General features: G+C 36.7%; 2 protein-coding genes across 2 annotated transcripts in view; one reads left to right on the top strand and one right to left on the bottom strand.

The window, feature by feature from the left end:
- Positions 1–26307, top strand: part of LOC134743136 (adult-specific cuticular protein ACP-20-like) — a 294612-nt gene that overhangs the window by 61998 nt on the left and 206307 nt on the right. The gene's annotated exons all lie outside the window — the stretch shown is intronic.
- LOC134743103 (1-acyl-sn-glycerol-3-phosphate acyltransferase gamma-like) lies at positions 244–23645 on the bottom strand. Its single transcript, XM_063676429.1, has 8 exons — positions 23508–23645; positions 22596–22814; positions 22054–22226; positions 21583–21744; positions 7364–7564; positions 6304–6441; positions 2654–2873; positions 244–1985 (listed from the first exon to the last, which is right to left on the bottom strand). Exons 2-8 carry the CDS (start codon positions 22774–22776, stop codon positions 1909–1911), a joined length of 1152 nt encoding a protein of 383 aa, XP_063532499.1. The 5' UTR covers positions 22777–22814; positions 23508–23645; the 3' UTR covers positions 244–1908.

Genomic DNA, 26307 nt, shown 5'->3' with positions numbered 1-26307 from the left:
TGGCAAAATTTGTTTAACCCTCGGGTCTTGAATACCTCGCAACGCTCAAGATTCCATTGTTCGAACCACTCGCTACGCTCGTGATTCAATTTTGGGGTCTTTCGCTTGCTCGGGTATCAATATTAGCACGAGAGGTTAAACAACAACTGCCCCTCTGTAAAACAAATAACTATTATTTTGTTTACACACAACATTGATCTTGTAACGATTTTTTGGTTATGGGACAAAATAAAAACTACAGTGCAAGATTGTAACCATATAATAAAAACAATAAATAAACCCAATAATGATACAAATAACCTATCACAAATTTTGTGCTTTTTATAATAAATAGGGTATAGGTAAGTAAGTACCTAAATTGGTATTCAAAAATTTTCGCTTTATTTATGCCAAAACTATCTTACTTAATAACGTTAGGTAGACATTAGAAAATATTTGCGCACGGATTTGTAAACAATCTTCAGAAAAAACGTAAACGTATTGGCATACTTATAACTCCAAATCCAACCATTAAAATTGGTTTGGCTAACTTTCTAAAATACTTACCTACTGTTGGCTTTTGACCAAACTCAATGATATATTCCTAAAATCGTTGAATAACAAAATAAAGAGTTAAAATATCCTTTCCAGTTGGACAATTTCAAACACCACAAGTCTTATTCTAAAAAAAAAATGAAGGGAACATGAATCTATAAAAATATTACTTACACGAATTCTCGCGAAACTATGTGGATGCAATTATATTGATATTTTACAAAAAGCTGTCCTGTTAGGACATAATTATGTATCAGTCTTTAAAATCAGCTTAGCTAGGATGGGTAAAGTTTTAAAACTAAAATAAGCCCACCTCGGGCATTTGTGCTGGTAGTAAAACATTGTGCGAGAAGTAAAAAAAGTGATTCTTCACAAATCACATGTAATGTAAGGAATGCGTTCAGCAAATAGATAAATAGATTGAAATAGTTAATTGCATCCATTGTTTCGGATCGCTGCTTTTAATCAATAGACTTTATAAAAAACAATACCTAGGTGGGAAATTTAAACAGATTGTGAGAATTTTAGGACATATTCCGCTCAGAAATGATATCACCACTAATTTCTAATAGTCCACACTTATACATAGTATATGTTCTTGTTGGTTTAGTTATTTATTTACCACACATATCATATTTATGTCTGTAGACAATCTTCTGCTACTAGAATTTATAGTACTTCTCAAGATTCTAAGTAGAATGTAACCAAAACTTTAAACCATGTCAATTTTTTTTAAATTTCCCATTTTCCCGAGTATCAAATTAAATGGTTCATTAGTCTAAACAATCAAATATAAACAGTTTAGCCCCTTACGTTATCACCAAATATAATACCGTTGTGTTTTGTATTGCAACATTACAGCTACAATACCAAGGTAACACATTCAGTGTCAGTGACCCGATAGTCGGGTTCTCTATTCGTAGTCGTATAAGAGCGAGATTTTGCACGTTATCGGCTACGCTCGTAGCGCGTGTTACGCGCTGGCACTGAATGTGTTCAACACAACTATAGTTCGTTTTTTTTAGCATATGAAAGAAGGTAAGCGATCTTGACGTGTCTTTTTATTAAAAATCACTTTTGAAAAATAAGTCACAGCAAATATGTCACAAATATAAATCATATACGATCTTTTACATTATTTTGCTTTCATAAGTAATATAAACTAATTTTTTAAAAGCGTATTACAATACTTTTCAATAAAAAGACACGTCAAGATTGGTTTACCTTTTTTCTAATGCTAATAAAAAACGAACTATAGAAAAGGCCGATTGTTAACTGTATAAAACATTATTTATATAAAGAATTTTCGTTATTTGATTTTATAGTATGAACTATAATATTCCTTGTCAATACTGTAACAATATAATGTAACGTTTATTTCTTTTCAGTCCCATAAGATGAGCCCTGGCTAATCTTTGACATGCCAATAGACTTCTGCAAGATGACGTAAACTGAAACAAAAAAGTACACATTCATATTATTTCTGTAATGAATAGACTACTTTGGAAACAAGGGTTCAAGTCGTTAGCCCGGATTGCTAAAGACGCCGGATTGAATCCGGCCTTCACCACTGGAAGTCATCGTCACTTTTTCTTTAATATATGATATTACATATATTTCAGTTTGTAATGAATAGGTAATTATTGTGATCCAGCAAAGCGAGTCACCCTAGCTTAAAACTGTCACTCTCACGTGACATTTACATAAGGTAGGGGGGAGTGCGGCACAGTGGATCACTTTTTTGCAAGAGCTGTAGTTGCGCCATTTCTACTTCAAATTTTATCGTTTTCTTATCTTAGCCTAGAGTATACTACTATACAGGTTTCTTTTTTTAACTCCCGGCAATATTTTGCGAGATGAATATATAATAGGCCATACTGAGCAACTTATATTGTAGGACCAACCCCGAAATAACAATCACTATTAGTCTATTAGCAAGGTTATTGCAAAAGATTCACTGTACCCCACTCTCCCCTATAATGTAAACCTTTCATAAAGTAGGTAGCATTTTTATGTTTAATTAATATGATCAAATTTTTCACACAAAAAATATCATTATCAAACAAATTACTTTATAATGGCGTGTCATAAGAGACTGATTCAAGCTAATTATACTTACATCCAAAAAATATAGCGACACCAATGGAAAAGTACAACAGTCTCCCACTAAGTAACAGTCCCATGAGGTAGTACATCATGGGTGTGAGCGTGATCACGGCCCAGCCGAGCGTGTTGATGAGCGAGTAGATCCGGATGGAGTACTGGAACGGCTCGATCCGTTCTACGCCCGAATGTAGGAAGAAGTCGCCCGTGTTGTGGAATGATTCCGCCATTTTGTCCTGAAAAGAGGATAACAAGATTTGTTTCATATGTATTTGCTAAAGGCTGCTATACACTGCGATTTTATGCAGCGATACAAACGCGCGTTAATAACCACACGATTGCATAGCGACGTCGGCGGTCTATAAATTATAGCATCAGGCGTTACTTGTTTTGCTAATTCGCGATATAAATAACGTGTCAACGTGGTGTTAGTAAATTAATGCTAACCCGTTATACTTACTTGCGTATTTTATAAAAGCTTTGTGTGATGACATACTTAGATATTTGTTCCTGAGTCATAGTTGTTTTCTATCCCCCTTATTCATAAAACTTTACGGGCCTGATTTAGTTCAATTATGTTTTATTCCTTACTTACAAATTATGTTTTATTCCTTACTGTCAAAATGACAGATAGACAAATCCTTCTTTTGGCCTCAGAAAAGCGTGGTAAAAATCTTTCGGGTTCCTCGTGGACAACGGTGTGCGATATACACGGGTATATCGTTGTCTTAGTACCCACAACACATGCCTTCTTGAGCTTACCGTGGGGCTTAGTCAATTTGTGTAAAAATTTCCTATAATATTTATTTATTATAATTAAAGTTAACCACCCTCCCACCGCGAAAAGAAATACCTACTTACGCAAACAAATATAACAAACATCCACCACTAAAACAAAACTCAACACGTGTTTCGCCTCTTTAGGAGATGTTGACGCTCCGATGTCGGCAATGGAATCCTTAGCCTGTTCTAAGGCTTATTACTATATTGCTAGGTAAGTACAGTCGAAGGCAAAAATATCGATCCGGACAAATGGCTCAAAAATATGTGAACACGACTTTATTGTCTAAGGCGTTAGAGCGTACACATATTTTTGAAACTTTGGGAATGTATATATATTTATGCCCTTGACTGTACCTATTGCTGCAACAAATCGCTGTAAGTATGTAAAGAGCCTATTCGGTGATAGAGAGCGCATATTAAATACAAAATTTTAGCTCGGCCTGATGTATTTATCAAGTAGGTAATTTAAAATAATGTTAAAACTCTTGAAGGTTATCTAAATATCAACAACTAATTTATGGCTTGCAGTATCTTCGATTGAAATTTAATCTCATTGCTGATAGTCAACACGTCTTATGAGATAAGGGAGGTGTACCGAAAAAAAAACTGAAACTTCAAATAATAAAAAAACTGATGCAATTGATATGAAACTATGTTATTAGGGTTACTACAATAAAAAGCTACATTCAATTTAGATAATTATCAGTTCTTTTTTTATTTATATTTAATTTTCTGTAGGAGTGATAGGCAGCTTTTTGCTAGCCCATTCAGTGGCACCGCTTTTTACGGAGCTGTTTTTCTTCATATTTGCCTGCACCAGGCCAACACCTGCTGGAATTGTTAATGTTTTTTGGCTGTTTAATCATACCCTTTTAAAACACTCTTGATTTGAGTCCATTAATATTATAGTCGAGAGAACGGCACTGCACGACGTATGGTGGTCTTACTTTGCTCTTCGTCAATTACCAAATGAGACTTTTTGAACGAAGGAAATTGTGTGATTTTCGACTTGGCCTAGAAATTAATAACGCAAATTGTCGGTTACTTTAGCTATCCTAACTTTTCTACTACCTACTTGTAATATCAGTGGTAATAGTATCCGAAACAAATGTATCAGTATAGAACGTTTCCGAACGCATCTTTTAAAAATTGATATGTAATGTAAAATGGGTGACCCCGCCCTCTTTGCCTAGAAGCTGCCGCAACGCTAAGAACCATATATGTAAGAAAACCTAATTATTTAATAAAAAACAAGTGTTAATACAAACCGGTGTTTACTTAAAGCTTACACTACTACATGGCGCAGTCGGTAGGATTCAGTCACATCTAGATATTTAATGCCAAGACTGAATATTAATATTAAAAGTGAGTTTCATAAGACTGTTTCTAGAAATATACTAAACTATAATGCTAATACCAAAAGGAAAAATAATTTTGTTGTTGGTCAGAAAGTCTGGTTTAAAAAAGAATGTAATAGTAATAAGTGGCTACAAGGCCAAATTGTTAAAAACAATGGACTGAGGTCCTATGATGTTATTGATAACAATAATGTTAGGTACACTAGAACTTCGTATCATGTTCGACCTGGGTGATTGGTAGTCTTCCGGTGCTATGCAACTGGTTGAGTGTGTGGCTACATAGACCCTTACATTGTGTATTTTAGCATACTTACATTATTAGGCACAAGGTAGAATTTAAAAAATTATTTTTGTAAAGACAACTTAGTAAACTTAAGAATATTTGTAGTGGTAGTTAAAACTTAAATTTTGTATTTTCATTTGTAATGCAGCGTTAGTTAAAAAGAAAAGGGGGAAGAGATTGTATGAAATTTTTAAAAAAAGAAAGGGGAAGATGTAATATCAGTGGTAATAGTATCCGAAACAAATGTATCAGTATAGAACGTTTCCGAACGCATCTTTTAAAAATTGATATGTAATGTAAAATGGGTGACCCCGCCCTCTTTGCCTAGAAGCTGCCGCAACGCTAAGAACCATATATGTAAGAAAACCTAATTATTTAATAAAAAACAAGTGTTAATACAAACCGGTGTTTACTTAAAGCTTACACTACTAATCTATATTCTATGTTTTTTTATAGTTCGTTTCACTTCAGCTTCATATTGTACCCCAATTTTTTACGATAAACATGACGGGCATGCGGTAGCGAAAGCCGCTCGACCCCAATTCCAAAGAAATACCGCAAATCGATGTACAGGTTAGCCGTTTGGCACACGCATACTAGAGGTCAAAACAAAATTTTTGACCCGCAGTTCCTAAAAAAAATTTCCCCGGGGGAGTGGTAAAACATTATTTTTTATGTATGAAAAAAAAAAATCCAAAACCTATCGTGTGTGGTATCATACGAAAGGGCTTTTTGAATCTACTAATCTCATCGAGATGGTTAAATTAGTTACCTTAGATTCCATTACATAGTCGACCTAAAAAGCGTTAAAAGACTAGTTACAGTTACGCGCAAATCTGAATCGGAAGTTTCACGGCCTGAACGTAAAGTAAAACACCCTAATGTCGGCACGAATGCGCTGCGTTAATGGTAACGCAGTTGGGCAGTTTCAATCTAATTTAAAACAGCAGCGGTGAGTAACCCTTTAACAAAACAAACTCAAAAAAATAAACAAATACAATAAACGACAGTTTTATGGCATTTGGAGAATACAAAATGCGCTTATTAAGTTTAAATGAACTTTTTAAATAAAATAAAATTACAAAAGTAATCGCGGGATGTGTCGTTGGTTCGGATCGAGAAAGAAGAGAGTTGCCACATACAAATTATAAGGCAACTACAAAATATGTTGCCATTTAAAAAATACTTAAGCTAAGCTTACCTTACACTATGTCTTTTATTAAATAGCATTTAGAAATTTACCTTGATGACGAATAAATCGTGCACCCACTGCGAGGCCGCCGCCTCGTCTTCCGGAACGTTTTCCACGGGGATCCGTTCGATGTACAAGTGTGCGTGCACTTGCTTGCCGTACAGCAGGCTCGTTATGGTCGGGGGGTTCTACACAAAAACTCCAATTTAGTTTGAAATTGTCAAATAGGCAACGGCTAATTATGGCCTATTTCTGTACTTATCATTAATATCATTTTTTTATTCGCATACTGTGTTCATTGGCATGTTAATTGTTATGCTAGCCGTACTGTAGTTCCAAATTTTCGGGAAACCGAAAGCACACATAACATATACGTAATTCAATAATAAGTGTAAAAGACTGTACATAAAGCGACGATTTGTGCCAAACCGTTTGTAATCGTAACATGGGATGACATATTTCCGTTAAGAGGATAGTGGGCGACCCCGCTTCTCCATAAAAACATTTCAAATGTAATTTTCCTGCCTGAATATTGACATTATGGAAAATATTATTACACAATATAATGTATATTAACCATAGTTATGGTCCTTCCTTTGATTTTTTATTTTATTTTTGGATTATTATAAGATTTAGAAGCAAAAAACAAATTCCATAAACATTTTTAAAAACTTATCTTTTATAATAAATAAAAAACCTTAAAACATCTAACGAATGGGCATCACTATGGTTACATCAAATTGTGTAAAAATAATTTCTGTACCTAATGTACCCAGAGAGGAAAATGAGGATTACGTTTGTATGGTATGGAGTATCGGTCATCCTCTCACATTTCGATTGTGCGCGGTGCAGTGCAACCCGTTCATAGATTAGCATAGAACAGATAAAGATGACAGATTTGGGCAAATAAACATCATAACTAGTTGGTAAATATTATGCAGATTTAAGCTGCCTTTTTTTTAGACTGATATCATCCACTAATCAAGAGTGAATCAAGACGAATCAAACTACATTAGGTAAGCTTTAAGGTAAATGGCTCAAATTTTATTTTCAAGGTTTGATGACAGACATACTCTGGGAAAAGAGTAAATAAAATGTAAAAAATAATACCTTGGCGTCTTTGTCAAATGCCAGCTGAATGTTATAAATAGCTGGAATCTTCCCCCTGAAGTGCGGCAGGCTGGTGGTGAACCCTCTCGTTCGAGGCGTCAAGTGATGTTTGAGGAGAGGGAGGTTTTTCTCCTTAGCGAACTTCAGGGAGGCCTCATGTTTCTTCTTTGTGAAGCGAGTTCCTTCGGGAGTCATCAACAGCTGGAAACAATTTAAGTGATGTTTAAAATTATGCTACGATCAAGCTAAAACCAAAATATTGCTAACCAACATGAATGGGAGACATACCCCTCGTCCTATTTGCAGTACTAAATTACTACAATGACATCTATAAACTCGACTTTATTTCGACTTAGGCTTAACCCTCTTGATTTGACACCATTCCCATCTTCATCACTTAAGATGTGTCACAGGGCGGACACGCTATACATCAAAAATTACTTGCGCTTCTATGTGTGAACGGCACGTCTGTACACGCGGCATGCGTCATTGTGTAGTTGCTTAAAAACAGTACTGAGCGGTAGGCAAAAGGTCGTCAATCTGCTGTCGCGGGGCGAGGTAATTCGAATCGGGGCGGGGGGGGTGCGTGGCCGTTCTGTATGATAATACTATTACTTATTCTGTGGATGTGTGCAGTGTGTAGTCCTCAAATGTGCGTTTTTCCTGAAACTTCCTGCCTCGCACAGCTAAACTGTGGAATAAACTGTCGCTCGCGATATTTCCGGAGGTCCTGACCTTTAAGAAAAGAGCGTACTCTCATCTACTGGGTCGGCAACGCCTCTGGTGTTGCAGGTGTCCATGGGCGATGCGACGGTAATTGCTTACCATCAGGCGATTCGTCTGCTAGTTTGCCTCCTATATACAAATACAAATCTAGGTATGTGGGGCATTAGGAGGTCAAATATTATATACACGGTGGCTAAAAAACAAGTGCATTCCCGTTGCCAGGGAGGTTTTGGGATTATACTGAGCAACTTTTACTATGGGACCAACCCCGAAATCGCGAAATTTGGCTGTTTCATACATGGTCCATTTTCTATGGGACGGTAATTTTTTTTACCGCGATTTCGTGGTTGGTCCCATAATAAAAGTTGCACAGTATAATCGCAAAACCTCCCTGGCAACGTGAATGCATTTATTTTTTAGCCTTGTAAGCTGATGGCTGAAGTCTGTCTGTAACGCAGCCTACTACGTACTACGTAGGCGATCAACAGGCGAACGCGAAGCAAAACGATGCGGCGCGGGGATTCTCAAATGATTCAAACTATACCTATAGAAGTGTCTTACGTGGGCGATGTCGTTGCGAACGGCGCGAACGCCATGGGCCCGCCGCGCCGCTTCGCGTTTTAGTTATTTGGGTACCTTATGACTTATGACTTAAAATCATTAAATAAAGCTAATTTTTTTGTTAAATTCTCAAACCATTTATTTAATGATAACAAAGATAGATATAACTCCGTAATAGATGGATACAGTCTGTTCAGGCATAATAAAACATGTCTATCGGCTACATAATTCAAATGACGCGGGAAAACGCCGCCCTTGCGCCGATCGCGCGACAGTCACGCCACTCTCCGGTGAGCTCCGCCCGTGGCTAAAAAGGGAATCAAGTCGCAAGAGAAAACAAAATACGGGCGGCACGTTTTTGCTGTCGCGCTGTAATAAAAACTGTTTTATTGTGAAAATGCTGTACATTTGACCTGTGGCGGTTCTGTGTTTGTGTAAAAGGTGTTAAGGAACTCGGAACATTAAATTTAAGAACCAACGAGAGCGGGGGCTCTGCCCCATGCCCCATTGAAGCCGGCTTCGAGGCGGTTAGCAACAGGTAATTACCGTGTTATTTGTTTGTGTAGTTGATGATGTGTATTTGCCTGAACATGGGGTTTATGATAGTATAGTTATTAACATAAATTTTGGTCCTAAGAGCGCGGATTTGAGATCGACCTAGGTACCTATTAGTAGACGCGTCTTCGATTGCGGCGCGAACATTTGATTTAAGTACCTATTCATTACTATATCGGCGGTTAGTTCGGTTTTTAGTAGATTTATCTAAGATTGTTGTTAAGTAGGTAATATAGTGCTTTCGGTGCATATTTAATTCATAGGTATTGGTATTGTTATTACGGCGTGCCTGTTGTGTTGTGAAAAGTTTTATGATTCAAGATGGCGCTTAAAAGTTATGAAGTAAAATTTTAAATTGAATGCGAGTGGTTTACGGACACGGCTGTTATGATTAAATCAAAGGATTACTCATCAGGGATATTATCGGCTCGTATTCGTAAACTTGAAGACCACTATAAGAATCTATCGGACTCTTATGAGAACTTGTTAACAAAATTAGATGATGAAAAGGATAAGGCACGCGTGTCGGTATATGATGAGCAATATAAGAAGGCTAATATCTGTTACAATGAACTTGAAGCTTTTTCTGTAAAATTACCGAATTCTGATGGTTCACACATGACAACGGAAAGTTCAGTGCATGGCCGTCTGCCTAATATTGATCTCCAAAACTATCACGGAGAACCATTCGAATGGTTCGGATTTATTAGTTTGTTCAACTCGCTAATATTGTCCAGAAATGATCTCTCCAAGACGCAAAAATATCACTATTTGTTTAGTCATGTCTATGATGAGCCCCGGACGCTTATACAACACCTGACTATGACGGACGAGTCACTAGATACCGCCCTAGAAATTTTAAAGAGTAGATATGATAATAAAAGGATGATGATTGACCGATATTTAGGACGCTTGATTAATTTGCCCGTCTTGACGAATTCGCGAAATCTTCGCGTAGGGTTACTTAATCCGCTATTAGAATGTACCAGGTCCCTAAAAAATCTAGGATTATCTATCGAAGACTACATGGTTCTATATATGATGCTTGGGAAGTTACCCACAGAGTTAAGAACTAGATTTGAACAAAAACACGGTGGGTTAAATAATGGATTACCGGAGTTTAAAAATTTTATAACGTTTATTCAAAATGAATGCCATTTCATTGACACTGCCTCGGATTACAATTCGGTTACAGTGAAACCTGATGAACGGACTCGAAAGTTAAATACTTATGAGCAACGTAAACAATCCGTCGGGTGCCTATTCTGTAGTAATGCGAGTCACAAGGTATTCGATTGCTTTAAATTTCTAGGCTCGACTCCCGATGAACGGCGTACGTGGGTTAAGACAAAGGGGTATTGTTTTAGATGTTTCGGTGGACATTCGGCTATTTCATGCACACGTAATGTAGCATGTGCCTTTTGCGGTAACGTTGGTCATCATAAATTGATTTGTTTGACCCAAAACGACAAGTTAAATAAAAATGAAAAAATAAATAAAAACACGCGTCACGTATCCGCAGGTGTATTCGATTACAATGGTGAACGCAATACTTATTGTAACGATGATAACGATCATTTCGACAATCGGTCGATCGACAGATTTGAGAATAACGCCCCGCATTCGGCTTATGGGCGATTTGAGACGAGTCGTGAGTACTCGTGCCGTTTCGACTCAAATGACAATCGTTTGACGGCGCCGGCGCCGGCGACGCAAAATGTACGCGAGAATAACGATTCTCATTTCTCGACTTCGCCCACTGCTGGGCAGAATAGAAACGCATAGCAACTAATTGACAGTCGTGTCGCTTCATCCGTTCCTAAGTTACCGGATAACATATTACTACCTACTGTCATTGTTTATGCACAATCTGCTTACGGTAACTTTGTACCTACACGCGCCTTGTTAGATATTGGCTCACAATTAACAATAATTAGAAGTGCATTTAGTAATTTACTTTTATTAAAGCGACATAACTGTCAAACCTCTGTTTACGGTGTTGGCGGAAAAGGTAGGCTTAATGATCAAATGGTAGTATTGAATTTGAAGCCTAAAGGTAATGATAATAAGGTTTTATCTTGCACGGCCATTGTTATGAATATTCCTACAACCTATATGTGCAGGTTAGCGAATATAATAAAATTCATAAATAAGGTTCCGATTTCAGACACGGATTTATTACATCTATCAAGGATCGATATTATTATAGGATGTGATATTTTAGGCGAGATTTTAACCGGCGAAATTGTAACGTTAGGGCCAGGTGGGCCATATGCGTTAAATACGATTTTCGACTATGCGGTATTCGGGCCATTTAATAGTGGTTTTTCGGCTCAAAACCTGGTTTCGCATAACCTAGTTAATGAAAATTCGGTTTCATTCGGTTCGGTTTCGGGTAATATGTTTAACTCGGTTGGAGAAAATTTAGTTTTAGTCGGTTCTGATTCGGTTAGTGATAATGCGGCTTTATTTGATTCGGTCTCGGTGAATACATCAACCTCTGTCAATGACAATTCGGTTTTATTCGGTTTAAATTCGGTTCATAAGTACACTACGGTTTTAAATAATAATACGGATGCTGATAATATTTTGTTTTCGGGAAGCGCACTTGTCGAAGCTGTTGAAAGGTTTGTTGAAAAACGTGCCTCGAAAATCACGAAAATTTGATTCTCGCTCAGAGGGCGCTACTAGTTTTGGCCTACAGTCGTATAGATGGCGTTGACGGTTTCGTTTGTTATTTAACAATTTTAACGCTTATCAGTGAAAGAACATGGATCAAAATCATAAAAATAATTAATGCAAATAAAAAAAATCATTTATCTATATTTAAATACATTTTATCGTATTTTTATAAATCTTCATTTTTAGTTTCAAAGTGTGTCGACAGATGGCAGTGAATTTACTGGGGTTACAAAATTTACTATGACAGTACCGCTCTAGTATAAGTTACTCTATGATGATAATTAATATCGAACGAACCTTTTATTATGAGCGTTTTACGTTTTGTTATCTGTCAAAAGCTACATAAACACGCGTAAAGGTCAAATTACATTCCCCACTAGTGGATAAAATGCGTTTTTATCAGCTTGTTTTAAAGGATAAAAGACGGTTTTCCGAGCTAGTGAGGAGAAAACGTGATTTTCTTGCCGCTTTTTTGCGTAATGGCACGGAACCCTTCGTGCGCGAGTCCGACTCGCACTTGGCCGGTTTTATTTAGATTCCGAACCATAAGGTGCTACATATATCTATATTTGCTATCACCGATTTGAAGCAGTAGCTAGTCTTTTGGAGCCCAGGGCTTTTATAAGTTTTGCCGTTCCATAGCCGAGCAAAAGTCGCAAAACTGACCTTGAAATTCGGCTTGAGCTGCCCAGGAAAAATACATAATAATCTTAGATATGGATAGATATGTCCTACCTATTCAACAATGGACTTTGCACGTTTTCCTTACTCGGTGATAATACTATTCGTAAATAAAGATAAGAATACGAATGTAAGAGTATAGGTCTTACATCCTGTTGTAAGTTCTGTAAGCCAGTGGTTCCCAATGTTGACTGGGCTCCTGCCCACCCACAAAAACTGCCAAATGCGAGACCCGCCTCTTGGCGGTCCTAAAGAGGGGGCATAAAATATCGCTCATGCTCAGATTCCATGATGGTAATGTACCTATTTATTTATTAAATCTTTATTGCACAAAATAAAAACCTTACATTACAAAAGGCGGTCTTAATGCCATAACGCATTCTTTACCTGTCAACCATAAGGCTAAGCAGAGAGATTGTGAGCGGTGCTACAATTACAACAGCAAAACCAATCAAACAAAAAAACCGGCCAAGTGCGAGTCGGACTCGCGCACTAAGGGTTCCGTACCATTACGCAAAAAAAATCACGTCTGTTGTATGGGAGTCCCACTTTTATATTTGAGTTGATTGAATAAAAGGTAAATTGCGGTTTACCATTTATGACGTACGAAAAAAAAACTACTTACTAGATCTCGGTCAAACCAATTTTCGGTGGAAGTTTGCATGGTAATGTACATCATATATTTTTTTTTTAGTTTTATTATTCTCTGATTTTAGAAGTTACAGGGTTTCTCTCGCGCAAACTATTCAGTTTAGAAAAAAATGATATTAGAAACCTCAACATCATTTTTGAACACCTTTGATGAAAAAACATTTTTTTTAATTTTGTGTTAAGTATGGGCATAGAGTAACTTATACTAGAGCGGTACTGTCATAGTAAATTTTGTAACCCCAGTAAATTCACTGCCATCTGTCGACACACTTTAAAACTAAAAATGAAGATTTATAAAAATACGATAAAATGTACAAGTTTGGGAACAAATTAAATTATTTTATTAAATATTTTGATTTGTGTTGTTTTAAGTAGTCACACTACTATATATAAATTAAAAACTGTAATAGATGTCATATATTAAAGAAAAAGTGACGAAGCCCTCCAGTGGTGAAGGCCGGATTCGAACCGGCGTCTTTAGCTATCGCGGCTAACGCCATGAACCCCTAGGCCACCCCGCCACGGCGGTGCCCGTCCGAATTTCTCGACTATATGCCATCTTAGCAAGACTAGGCGTCTTTGACCAGCTCTAAGGGCAAGCAGTGCGCGCCTGCACCTCCTAAACGAACTCCTTACGGATTTACGTTGTAGCGAGAGAGACTGGTGCTGCCATCTATGAACAAGTTTGGGAACAAATTAAATTATTTTATTAAATATTTTGATTTGTGTTGTTTTAAGTAGTCACACTACTATATATAAATTAAAAACTGTAATAGATGTCATATATTAAAGAAAAAGTGACGAAGCCCTCCAGTGGTGAAGGCCGGATTCGAACCGGCGTCTTTAGCTATCGCGGCTAACGCCATGAACCCCTAGGCCACCCCGCCACGGCGGTGCCCGTCCGAATTTCTCGACTATATGCCATCTTAGCAAGACTAGGCGTCTTTGACCAGCTCTAAGGGCAAGCAGTGCGCGCCTGCACCTCCTAAACGAACTCCTTACGGATTTACGTTGTAGCGAGAGAGACTGGTGCTGCCATCTATGAACAAGTTTGGGAACAAATTAAATTATTTTATTAAATATTTTGATTTGTGTTGTTTTAAGTAGTCACACTACTATATATAAATTAAAAAACTGTAATAGATGTCATATATTAAAGAAAAAGTGACGAAGCCCTCCAGTGGTGAAGGCCGGATTCGAACCGGCGTCTTTAGCTATCGCGGCTAACGCCATGAACCCCTAGGCCACCCCGCCACGGCGGTGCCCGTCCGAATTTCTCGACTATATGCCATCTTAGCAAGACTAGGCGTCTTTGACCAGCTCTAAGGGCAAGCAGTGCGCGCCTGCACCTCCTACCGCACCGCCGTGGCGGGGTGGCCTAGGGGTTCATGGCGTTAGCCGCGATAGCTAAAGACGCCGGTTCGAATCCGGCCTTCACCACTGGAGGGCTTCGTCACTTTTTCTTTAATATATGACATCTATTACAGTTTTTAATTTATATATAGTAGTGTGACTACTTAAAACAACACAAATCAAAATATTTAATAAAATAATTTAATTTGTTCCCAAACTTGTTCATAGATGGCAGCACCAGTCTCTCTCGCTACAACGTAAATCCGTAAGGAGTTCGTTTAGGAGGTGCAGGCGCGCACTGCTTGCCCTTAGAGCTGGTCAAAGACGCCTAGTCTTGCTAAGATGGCATATAGTCGAGAAATTCGGACGGGCACCGCCGTGGCGGGGTGGCCTAGGGGTTCATGGCGTTAGCCGCGATAGCTAAAGACGCCGGTTCGAATCCGGCCTTCACCACTGGAGGGCTTCGTCACTTTTTCTTTAATATATGACATCTATTACAGTTTTTAATTTATATATAGTAGTGTGACTACTTAAAACAACACAAATCAAAATATTTAATAAAATAATTTAATTTGTTCCCAAACTTGTTCATAGATGGCAGCACCAGTCTCTCTCGCTACAACGTAAATCCGTAAGGAGTTCGTTTAGGAGGTGCAGGCGCGCACTGCTTGCCCTTAGAGCTGGTCAAAGACGCCTAGTCTTGCTAAGATGGCATATAGTCGAGAAATTCGGACGGGCACCGCCGTGGCGGGGTGGCCTAGGGGTTCATGGCGTTAGCCGCGATAGCTAAAGACGCCGGTTCGAATCCGGCCTTCACCACTGGAGGGCTTCGTCACTTTTTCTTTAATATATGACATCTATTACAGTTTTTAATTTATATATAGTAGTGTGACTACTTAAAACAACACAAATCAAAATATTTAATAAAATAATTTAATTTGTTCCCAAACTTGTTCATAGATGGCAGCACCAGTCTCTCTCGCTACAACGTAAATCCGTAAGGAGTTCGTTTAGGAGGTGCAGGCGCGCACTGCTTGCCCTTAGAGCTGGTCAAAGACGCCTAGTCTTGCTAAGATGGCATATAGTCGAGAAATTCGGACGGGCACCGCCGTGGCGGGGTGGCCTAGGGGTTCATGGCGTTAGCCGCGATAGCTAAAGACGCCGGTTCGAATCCGGCCTTCACCACTGGAGGGCTTCGTCACTTTTTCTTTAATATATGACATCTATTACAGTTTTTACGATAAAATGTATTTAAATATAGATAAATGATTTTTTTTATTTGCATTAATTATTTTTATGATTTTGACCCATGTTCTTTCACTGATATGCGTTAAAATTGTTAAATAACAAACGAAACCGTCAACGCCATCTATACGACTGTAGGCCAAAACTAGTAGCGCCCTCTGAACGAGAATCAAATTTTCTTGATTTTCGAGGCACGTTTTTTCCTTAGACTGTATCCATCTATTACGGAGTTATATCTATCTTTGGTATGGGGAATTATAGTTTCGGAAAAAAGTGGCTGTGACGTACGGACGGACAGACACAGACATGACGAATCCATAAGGGTTCCGTTTTTTGCCATTTGGCTACGGAACCCTAAAAATGGTTCACTATCATTAGGTACAAATGGAAAATTGTCCACACGAAATTATACGTAAAAGTAGAAAAATTACAATACATCAACTAGGAAAATTGTCTATCCAGCATAACGTCGAAAAATAATTATGTCCAATAGTAAAAATGTCAAATATGATACAGGTCGAAAAATATTTGTCCATTTTTGTTTACGTACACTCATATTCATATCATTTATTGCATACATGTGTTTATTTATTATTTATTTATTTATTTATTTGGGAAACATACAGCACATTATAATACAATAAGGTAAAAGATATAGTAAGAACATAGGCCAAAAGAGTTTCCACTTATAGTTAATACAAAATTCCTTTGCTCCGAAAAAAAAAGTACAATTATTGGGTATTTTAAATTTAAAGTTGAATTTAACAATAACATTGAGTAATAATAACAAGCACAATTTTCAATTTAGAATTTGAAATCAAATAGGTACAATTACAATAACAATCATAACAATACAACACAAGATTACAATTTTATTACTAGCTACGAGTTAACGAAATTTGCCATTTATTACTAGCTACGAGTTAACGAAATTTGCCATTTATTATATTTTTTTATTTTGTTTGATGACAGAAACAAATTTATTACACCTATGCTGGAACAAATCAATGTGTGAATATTTCTTATTGTATATATTGCATGCTCTTGCTAAAAATTTGTTGTTTACATATTTTTTGCGAGTGAATGGAACTGATAGTAAAGCGGTGGACCGTGTACGATACGTAGGACATCTAAATGACACCTTGCTGAGAAGTTCTTCCGAATCAATTAAATTATTTAATATTTTGTACAAGAAAATTACATCCCGCTTTTCTCTTCTCACTTGCAAGGACTCAAATTTCTCGGGCTTAAAAGATTTGAATTTATACTTCATACGATTAAGAAACTTTTTTTGAACACTTTCTAATGAATTAATGTGCACTAAATAGTTGGGACTCCAAACTGTAGATGCGTATTCCAAATATGACCTTACATATGCATTATATAAAAGAAGTAACGTTGTGGGGTTTTTAAAATCTTTACTTTGCCTAAAAATGAAACCAAGCATTTTGTAGGCTTTAGATGTTATCTTATCTATGTGTGAAACCAATTGAATTTTACTGTCTAAATACACTCCCAAATCTCTAACCTCCGTAACTCTAGTAAGCTGTTGGTTTCCGATGGTATAATTAAAGTTTATAGGGTCAAGCTTCCGCGTAAATGTAATAATTGAACATTTATTTATGTTTAAGTACAGGTTATTACATAAACAATAGTTGTCCAATCTATTAAGGTCATCCTGCAAATTGACACAATCAGCCTCGGACTTCACAATGGTAAATATCTTAGTATCGTCAGCATACAATAATACTTTAGAATTCAAAAAACAGTCAATGACATCATTGATATATATGTTAAATAGTAGTGGTCCTAAATGCGAGCCCTGTGGGACCCCTGACGTAATAGGCACAAAACTAGAGGTGTATCCTTTGATAGTAACTGCCTGAGTTCTATCCCGCAAATACGATGTGAGCCAACGCAACAAGTCTCCATGGATACCGAACATTTCAAGTTTATTTAATAAGACAGAGTGTGAAATTTTATCAAATGCCTTTGAGTAATCGGTATAGATAGCATCGACTTGGTAATTCTTGTCCATTGCGCTCAGAACATAATCAAGGAGCTCGCACAAATTAGACTCAGTTGACCGTTTATTAATGAAGCCATGCTGCTGCGTCATTAACATCGGTCTTATTGTTGGGTAGAGCGTGTCATAAACTATCTTTTCAAATAGTTTAGGAAGTATAGACAATTTGGAAATGCCGCGGTAGTTTCTAATATTATGTTTATCACCACTTTTAAAAATAGGCACAATGATAGATTTTTTCCAAATATTTGGTAAGGACCCAGACCTAAGTGAAATGTTGTAGAGTAAACATACCGGTAATGCAAGAGACTTACTGCAACGTTTTAAAAACACAGGATGAATGCCATCCGGGCCACTGCCTTTGGATTCTTTTAATTTCTTCAAGTATTTTTCCACCAGAGGTGCGTCAATATGAACGCTATTAATAACACAATTTTGTGGGCTATTGACACTAGGCATGGAAGTTGAGATAGGTTCAAATACTGAATGAAAAAAGTCACTAAATAGATTAGCCGTGCTGACTCCATCGTTTGCCGTAATATTGTCTAAATAGAGCGAATCCGGAATACCAGTGCTATCCTTCCTGGATTTTATAAATGACCAAAACGACTTAGAGTTAACTTTTATATTATTTTCAGCCCTAGAGATAAATAAATTGTAGCAAGAAATTTCTTCGTTTTTTATTTTAGAGCGTAAATTAGAAAAAGCGTTATAGTCAGCTACTCGTCCATATATTTTCCATTTTTTGTGTATCTTGTTTTTTTTCTTAATTAGCGTGATAAGATTACGGGAATACCAAGAAGGAAAATTACTTGGTTTTGTAACTGTTTTGGAGGGAACTAATTCTTGAATTATATTATTTATAATGGTGTAAAAGTCATTGACTGCACTCTCGATATTATTAGTATCTAGTTGCGTCTCCCAATTGATTTCCCTCAATTTCAAATTAATTTTATTATAATCGGCGGCAAAAAATCGACGTACTACACGCGGTGCCTGTTTTAAAAGACGCTCAGTCGAACCAATTTCAATCGCTATACAAAGGACTGGGTGATGAGCGTCTATGGGTACAAGAGGGTCCGCGCTAGCTACCTCACACAAGTTATTAGAAAGGACTAGGTCCAGATGCCTACCGTTCTTATTAGAAATGTGATTATATTGTTCAAAGTTTGTAAATTGTAAAAATGCTGTTTACAGTAGGTCTTATCTTAGGTTACAACATGCACCCGTAAGGGCATAGCAACACTCAGAAAAAACATAATTCATAATATAATGGACAAAATTCCGATTACAAATTTGGTTAAAAATGGTTTTTAGCACAATTACATTTTGACTAGATTCACTTTGGATACTATTACTTTTGATCCAACTTCAGAATGGTCATTTCAAGTGGACGATTTTCTATTTGTACCTACCTTATGACAGTAAACCCAAAAAATGACAATAACATATATATGGACCCGGGTATGTCCTTAAACTACGTCCAAAAGAAAGGTATGGGTACTGTGAATGACATCTCGCTTTGTGTGGTAGGGCACAGGACAGCGGATGTCATTCCAGATCTAGAGCTGAGCCCAACTGGGGAGGTACCTCCACCTTACAGAAAACCGCAGCCAAATAACACTAGACCCTACTAATAGTGTTGTGTTCCTGCCGGTGAGTAAGGTTGCCAGAGCTCGAGGGAGAGGAGTGTTAGGGTCGGCAACGCGCATGTAACTCCTCTGGAGTTGCAAGCGTACATAGGCTATGGAGACTGCTTAACATCAGGCGGGCCGTATGCTTGTTTGCCACCGACGTAGTATAAAAAATGTATATATATATATATATATAAATAACGACGACACATATTATGAAGCTAATAATACACTAAGAATCCTTCATTCTGCAAGCAAAGAAAGCACGTAAGGATTCTTTGAAAGCGAACTTATTTGGCGCATCATGTATCAAAGCAAAGGTTTATTTTGCCATCTGTAACTTGAGCAATTATAGTTGGTCAAACAAATCTTGTCAGTAGAAAAAGGCGGCAAATTTAAAAATCCGTCCCATAGAAAATTTGAATTTCGCGTCTTTTTGATGTCCTCGCTCACTGGATGTCCGTGCATGTCAATTGTAATTATAATTATACTTTCTACTAACACACCTAATATAAGTTACTACTAACATAATATGGATTATTTGTATCCAAAATAAATGCTTTCATTTCATTTCAACTGACAAGATTTGCTTGACCAACTATAGTAGATAGTGCTAACTACCCCAAGTCATCGATCGCTTTGCAACTCAACACATGCGGTCAAAGTTTGCGCCGCACGCACGCGCATATTACACGCAATTGCTGCGATTGCGATAACCTGCGAACTTGTAGCAGTCTGGACTGGAACATTATCTACTACATTATTCATAATACCAGGTATGAGGTAAAGTAAATATTACGCAACATGTGATGCTGCATGTGAGAAGATTCTCGAATCAAAATGTTTCAAGGCAAAGATCGGTTCGAAACGAAGCAACGAATCAGTAACCAGGCTACACGTGAGCTCCAAATCGCTTGGTGTACTGGTACACCCTCGCGCTCAATATTAAATTAAGCTCGTAATTGTAGTTAAATATAATAGTATAATATAATAGTATAATATAATAGTTGTATTAGTTGTATAGTTGTAATGTAAATTGTACATATGTACTGACGATCATAATATAAATTCGTGTAGATTAGTCTAAGATAATTAATATTGTAATTTTATATTATGAGAATAAATATCTAAATCTATAGTAAATATCTTCTCATCGGTGTTTTATAAGAAGACCTCCGATCTCTCAAGACACTTTAACTATAGGTATATTTAGTAAGGTTATTCAAACATGCGCACATGGTGCCGTTACCGTGAATTTAGCAAGCGCAACATGCTGATAAAAGTGATAAAAAAATAATCATTTTCATTATAGACGAGATTAAGACAAAAAAACATAATACAGTATCAGTAACTTATCAAAAACTAGCGAGCCGCCCCAGCTTCACAGGGTAATTCAACTAATTTACACAAAACCTTTACAAATTATACATATAAACCTTCCTCTTGAATCACTCTATCTATTAAAAAAACCGCATCAAAATCCGTTTCATAGTTTTAAAGATCTAAGCATACATAGGGACAGACGGACAGACAGCGGAAAACGACTTTTCATTTCTCATGCTCTGAAAGCGGGTCATTGTTGTTCTAAAAGGTGTGCAGAAAATGATACATGTCTGCACTAGAGCATTTTACGTTCGAAGTACGTTTTGTTTTTGTTTTTTTAAGATAAGCAATTGAAATTTGAGTTTAAATGGGTTTGTTATACAATTTCCATTCTGATATTTGACTCTCCATTCCATAAATAACGATACTTTTGCCTGAATTGTTAATTGAAAGTACCCTCCAGAAATACTATAAAAATGTATACTTAGTCATGTTTAAAAAAAAACATGCATTTTACTTTCCTCGTATTCGAAATTAAAAGTAGAGTGTTTAACTCGGGTGAAAGGCATCATTTCTTCCTCGGACTATTGGCGCTCTCACTGCGTTCGAGCCCCAAAATACCTCGGCAGGAATGAGTGCCTTTCATCCCTTGGTTAACAATCTACTATTGTTTTATAGTATGTAGTAATGTCTATAAACTGAGAAATTAAAATATGCTAGTTAGTAGCAGGTTATCAGTAATGTTATTGCTATAACCGGTAAAGTATAAATAGTTGACTCACCCATACTGGATCCGGATAGTCACATATTTCTTTAATCTGGTTCTTAATAATCTCCTTATCTTTATCAAAGGACCTCTCCAAAAATACGAATTCTGAGAACTTCCACATCCATCCAATGGGTGGCATGTACTGAATGGACTTCTTTGCATATGCTTTGCAATTCTGAAAGATTTTAAGTCACTAAGTAAATTATCCCCAGGTTTTAGTATTAAACATATGGTTTTATGCATTAGATTTTCTGCCTTAAAATTAAAACAATAAAGTCAAGTTAAACACCACACTGAATAGCATGATACATTTTATACTTTATCAATCACAGACCTAACAATCAAGCTTTAACTCATTTAAAATTGAGGGCAGGAGGGCACTCCATAGGAGAAGCAACTAGGCAGGCATTCAATAATGACTCCCAACTTGAGAGACCAGTTTTTGCCTTTCAAATATTATTAGTCAAACTAGGCTAGAACTTACCCCTAAAACTTGGATCACATCACAGAAATGCCAACCCATCAGCCAGTCTATTTCGCAGCTATGGTTCATAATAAGGTAACCATGCTCTTTGCCATAATACTTCTCATATTCATCCTTTTTTATATAGACAGACATTTTTGTCCTTGCCCACCATTGTGACATGAACACCAACTCTGAAAAAAAAACGTGTTTACATATTAATAAATATTGTTACTTTGCAATTTTTAAGACGAAAGTGGAAGACCCGCGCGAAATCACCTTTTCATACAAACATAGCCCTCATTTTCCTCTCTGGATATTAAAATTATTGAAAATGTTTTGACACAATTTGTTGTATATCAACCACAGCGATGCCCCTACGTTTGATTTTTTTTGAATTTTTGATTATTATAAGACTTAGGGGCATTTAAAAATTTGTATGAAATTGGTTTTTCGCTACAAATCTACAATAATCAAAATATAGAAAAAAGCATAGCTATGGTAAATTTCTATTATGTCTAATATATAATATATATTTACAAATTGTCTTATGGTCAACTTACGGCTGTTTAATGAGTATGCCAGATAATAATTTATCTTTCTGTACAACCTCTTGTTGAATGGTCTGAGGCTAAACCATAGGGTTGCCTGCACCATGCTGAGCGCCAACCCTGACGTAAAGTAGGATATGGCGAAACAGACATGGATGAAGGTTGACTGTTTAATTATATCTAAACTTATCATTTTACAAATTTGTCAGCTACTTGTAGCAGTCATTAAATCTGAAAAGAAAAGTATTAGGACCAAATTAGATTTAAAATAATATATGTATGGACAGTACATCAATAATACAACGGTTCAGAATACACAATTGAAACCTAAAGTGGTTTATTGGTATTGTGTGTTTCTGAACTGGACCTTGTATTGATGATAATAGCATGCTAAAGTAAATTTATTTTCTGCAAACTTACAAGGCACAAAGTACAAAACAACGTACATAATATTCGATTTCATCGTGTTATTTACTTAGTACCATCTTAGTACGTAATTCGCGTCTGATCAGAAACCTTTTTTTTTTCAGTTTTCGTAGTGTCCCTTAGCGATTATCATGCTGTTTATTTATCAAAGTAGGAAAAAATTGGTTGTCTTTTATCACATGGTGCTGCACGGTACACTGCGTGGGGGCTATTTATAACAGTTTCCGTCCGCTTTCAGCAACAAAGTTAATACAGGCATTCATTCATAAAAGCGGCATATAAATATCCTACTGTAGTACGTATAGTGTAGCAATATCATAACAGATAGTAATATTTTAACTGCTGTTATTACTACGTAGAAGAAACAACTTTACAATTACAAGTAATAAATTAACAATCTCCGGTTCAAAATACATCATCGCGAATTTTATTACTGTCGACGATATTATAGAATACACGTTCCCCTAACAGGATTTCATTATTGTGTCTTATTCTTACCGATTACCAAATGCGGTACGTAAATTCCATCAAGCAGGTTAATACGAATCACTAAAATAACTACGGAATTTATTTAGATGAGATTCACCATCACCATTATTAGCACTAGACACAGACAGTAGACACGACACGACACGAGTAGTTCGCGAATGAAAGTTATGAAACGAACGAAGTACTTCACTTGATGTCACTCTTTAATTTCATTCACTAGTTCAGTTCGGATCATGTTCGGATCAAGGGATCAAGAGCCTGACCATGGAGACTATATAAAGGAGCCAAATCTCTATGTATGAAAAGTGTCCATCAAAAAACAGTAATTAGGCGGCGCCACCAGACACCGAAATACTACCAAAAACAACCTACGTAATTTGGTCGGGTTATTTGTTGGTTCATGCATAGAGTAACTTATACTAGAGCGGTACTGTCATAGTAAATTCTGTAACCCCAGTAAATTCACTGCCATCTGTCGACACACTTTAAAACTAAAAATGAAGATTTATAAAAATACGATAGAATGTATTTAAATATAGATAAATGATTTTTTTTATTTGCATTAATTATTTTTATGATTTTGACCCATGTTCTTTCACTGATATGCGTTAAAATTGTTAAATAACAAACGAAACCGTCAACGCCATCTATACGACTGTAGGCCAAAACTAGTAGCGCCCTCTGAACGAGAATCAAATTTTCTTGATTTTCGAGGCACGTTTTTTCCTTAGACTGTATCTATCTATTACGGAGTTATATCTATCTTTGGTTCATGTTATACTCGTGTCCCAGAGCCTAACTAGCGCCACCGGAGAGATTAGGAACTATTATAAAGCTGAAAGCGGTCACTTTCAACAATTCTGCCATAAGAGATTGGCATCCTTTCTATACCATCCATAAGCCTGACACCATGAATCTAGTATAACTGGATCGGTCATGAGGGGTGGGGGAAAATGATCGAACGGGATAGTCTTATGTATCTTTCAGTAGGAGTAGCAGAGAAAGCGCTGTTATTGTTTGTCCTTGCCATAGTTTCACTTTTCCACCGCCGCCACAACCGAGGTTGTGGCAAACAAATAAGTACGTGACATGTCCTGTTTGTTCGTTGCTTGTTTAATTATCGTTGTTTTGTATGAAATTGTGCTTTCTCTTATGAAATATAGTGATGGTTAGCGTTTTGAATGCTTGAACTTTGATAAAATACTGGTGAATTGTTCTGTAATCGGCTGTAATAGCCGCTCTGAGCAAAAATATGAGATCATAATCTTTCACACGTAAGTACGGTATTTTACACCTTCCTCTTAACGCAATATGTGAGAATAACATCGTAAAATTACGTTACACTCAAAGCAATGTAGAATCAAACGATTTCAATAAAAATATCCCAATTATTTACGCAAATTAACAAAACATTATTTGTAAAATTATCCGCCCAAATTACGTAGTAGGTAGGAGTCTGAGTTCAGCCATTTTTAAACTTCTTCTTAATTTAGCTGCATAACAATCATGTTAGGGATACCAGATGAAAATATCATAATTTTATGGGTAATTTTGACCTCGAAGTTTTTTCGTACTTCTAATTCCAAAAAATAAATAAACAAATGTTGTGAAGATTAAATGTGGTGTACATTAATTGGTGTGATTGCGATTTGTGATTTCTTTAAATTAAAACCCATAATACATTTTATTTTACGTTTTATTTACCAAACATGTTTAGTTTTGTACCACCTGCGCGAATTATAGGAGGTATTCCATTGTTCATACGCCTAAAAAGAACGGCCCATTGACATTTTATTTAACAATTTTTTAATACCGTCAAACAAGCTAACTTTGCCTCCAGGGTAATCGCCCAAACGTGATATCAAATATTGGGGTAATTTTTACCAATATGGTATCCCCACGTTTATGACGTCATCTATGTCTATCCCTTACGGGCGCACGCGTATAGCTGGTCTATGTAATGCTAGGTCTATGCCTGACACTCTTTGATAGAGAAAGATAGTCTTATTGCAATTTCTATAAGAGGAAAGAGAAAATAGTGCCATGCTTTGTCCTTATCACCGACCGGGTGGCATCATCGGTAGGAGACGATGGCGAAATACCGAAATTTATAAGAGTAAAAGAGGAAAAATCCTATGCTGCCTAAATTTTATATGAATTTTCTTTCTCGTCGTCGGTCAATGAGGGCTATCGTTTTTTTGCTCACCAGTTGGCGCCTCTGTTGATGGTGGTCCAAAACACAGTTCAGTTCAGTTCAGTTTTTGGTTCTTATGGCATCTGTCCATTGGGACAATTTTGCCAGCATCAAGGTTGTGGGAGCAGAATTTCAGTATCAGAACTTGATTCAGTCCGTGTAGATGCTTGATCGGTTGAAGAATCTAAACTACTATAGGAATAAAAATAGAAAAAATGGACGGCCAGAAAAACCAATAGAAACTATAGAAAGTAATGAGCCAACTGCCAGGATCAGGTTTTTTTTTTTTAAAGGAACATTACAGGAAAGTTTGGGTAAACAAACAGGTAAAAACTTTTAAAAGGAGCTAAAGCTTGATATTAAAATCTTTCATAAACTTAGCAAGGACATGAACAAAGGTAGTGTTAACCAAAGTAAGGATATGGTTTATGTTAACAGGACGTTGAATATAGTCAGGAAGAAAATCATAAAAACTGGCATGAGTATTTGGACAGTTGAAGAAGATGTGATCAAGGGTGCCTTCCTCCAGGCCGCATTCACATAATGAATGATCTAGAATATGGATTTTAGCTAGCCAAGCAGGGGAAGTATTGTGGCCAAGTCGAAGACGAATAA

The sequence above is a fragment of the Cydia strobilella genome, chromosome 7 (assembly GCF_947568885.1).
Source record: "Cydia strobilella chromosome 7, ilCydStro3.1, whole genome shotgun sequence".
In the NCBI taxonomy this organism is placed as follows: domain Eukaryota; kingdom Metazoa; phylum Arthropoda; class Insecta; order Lepidoptera; family Tortricidae; genus Cydia; species Cydia strobilella.
Note: the sequence above shows the minus strand (reverse complement) of the source record. Positions and strands in the feature narration are given on the sequence as shown.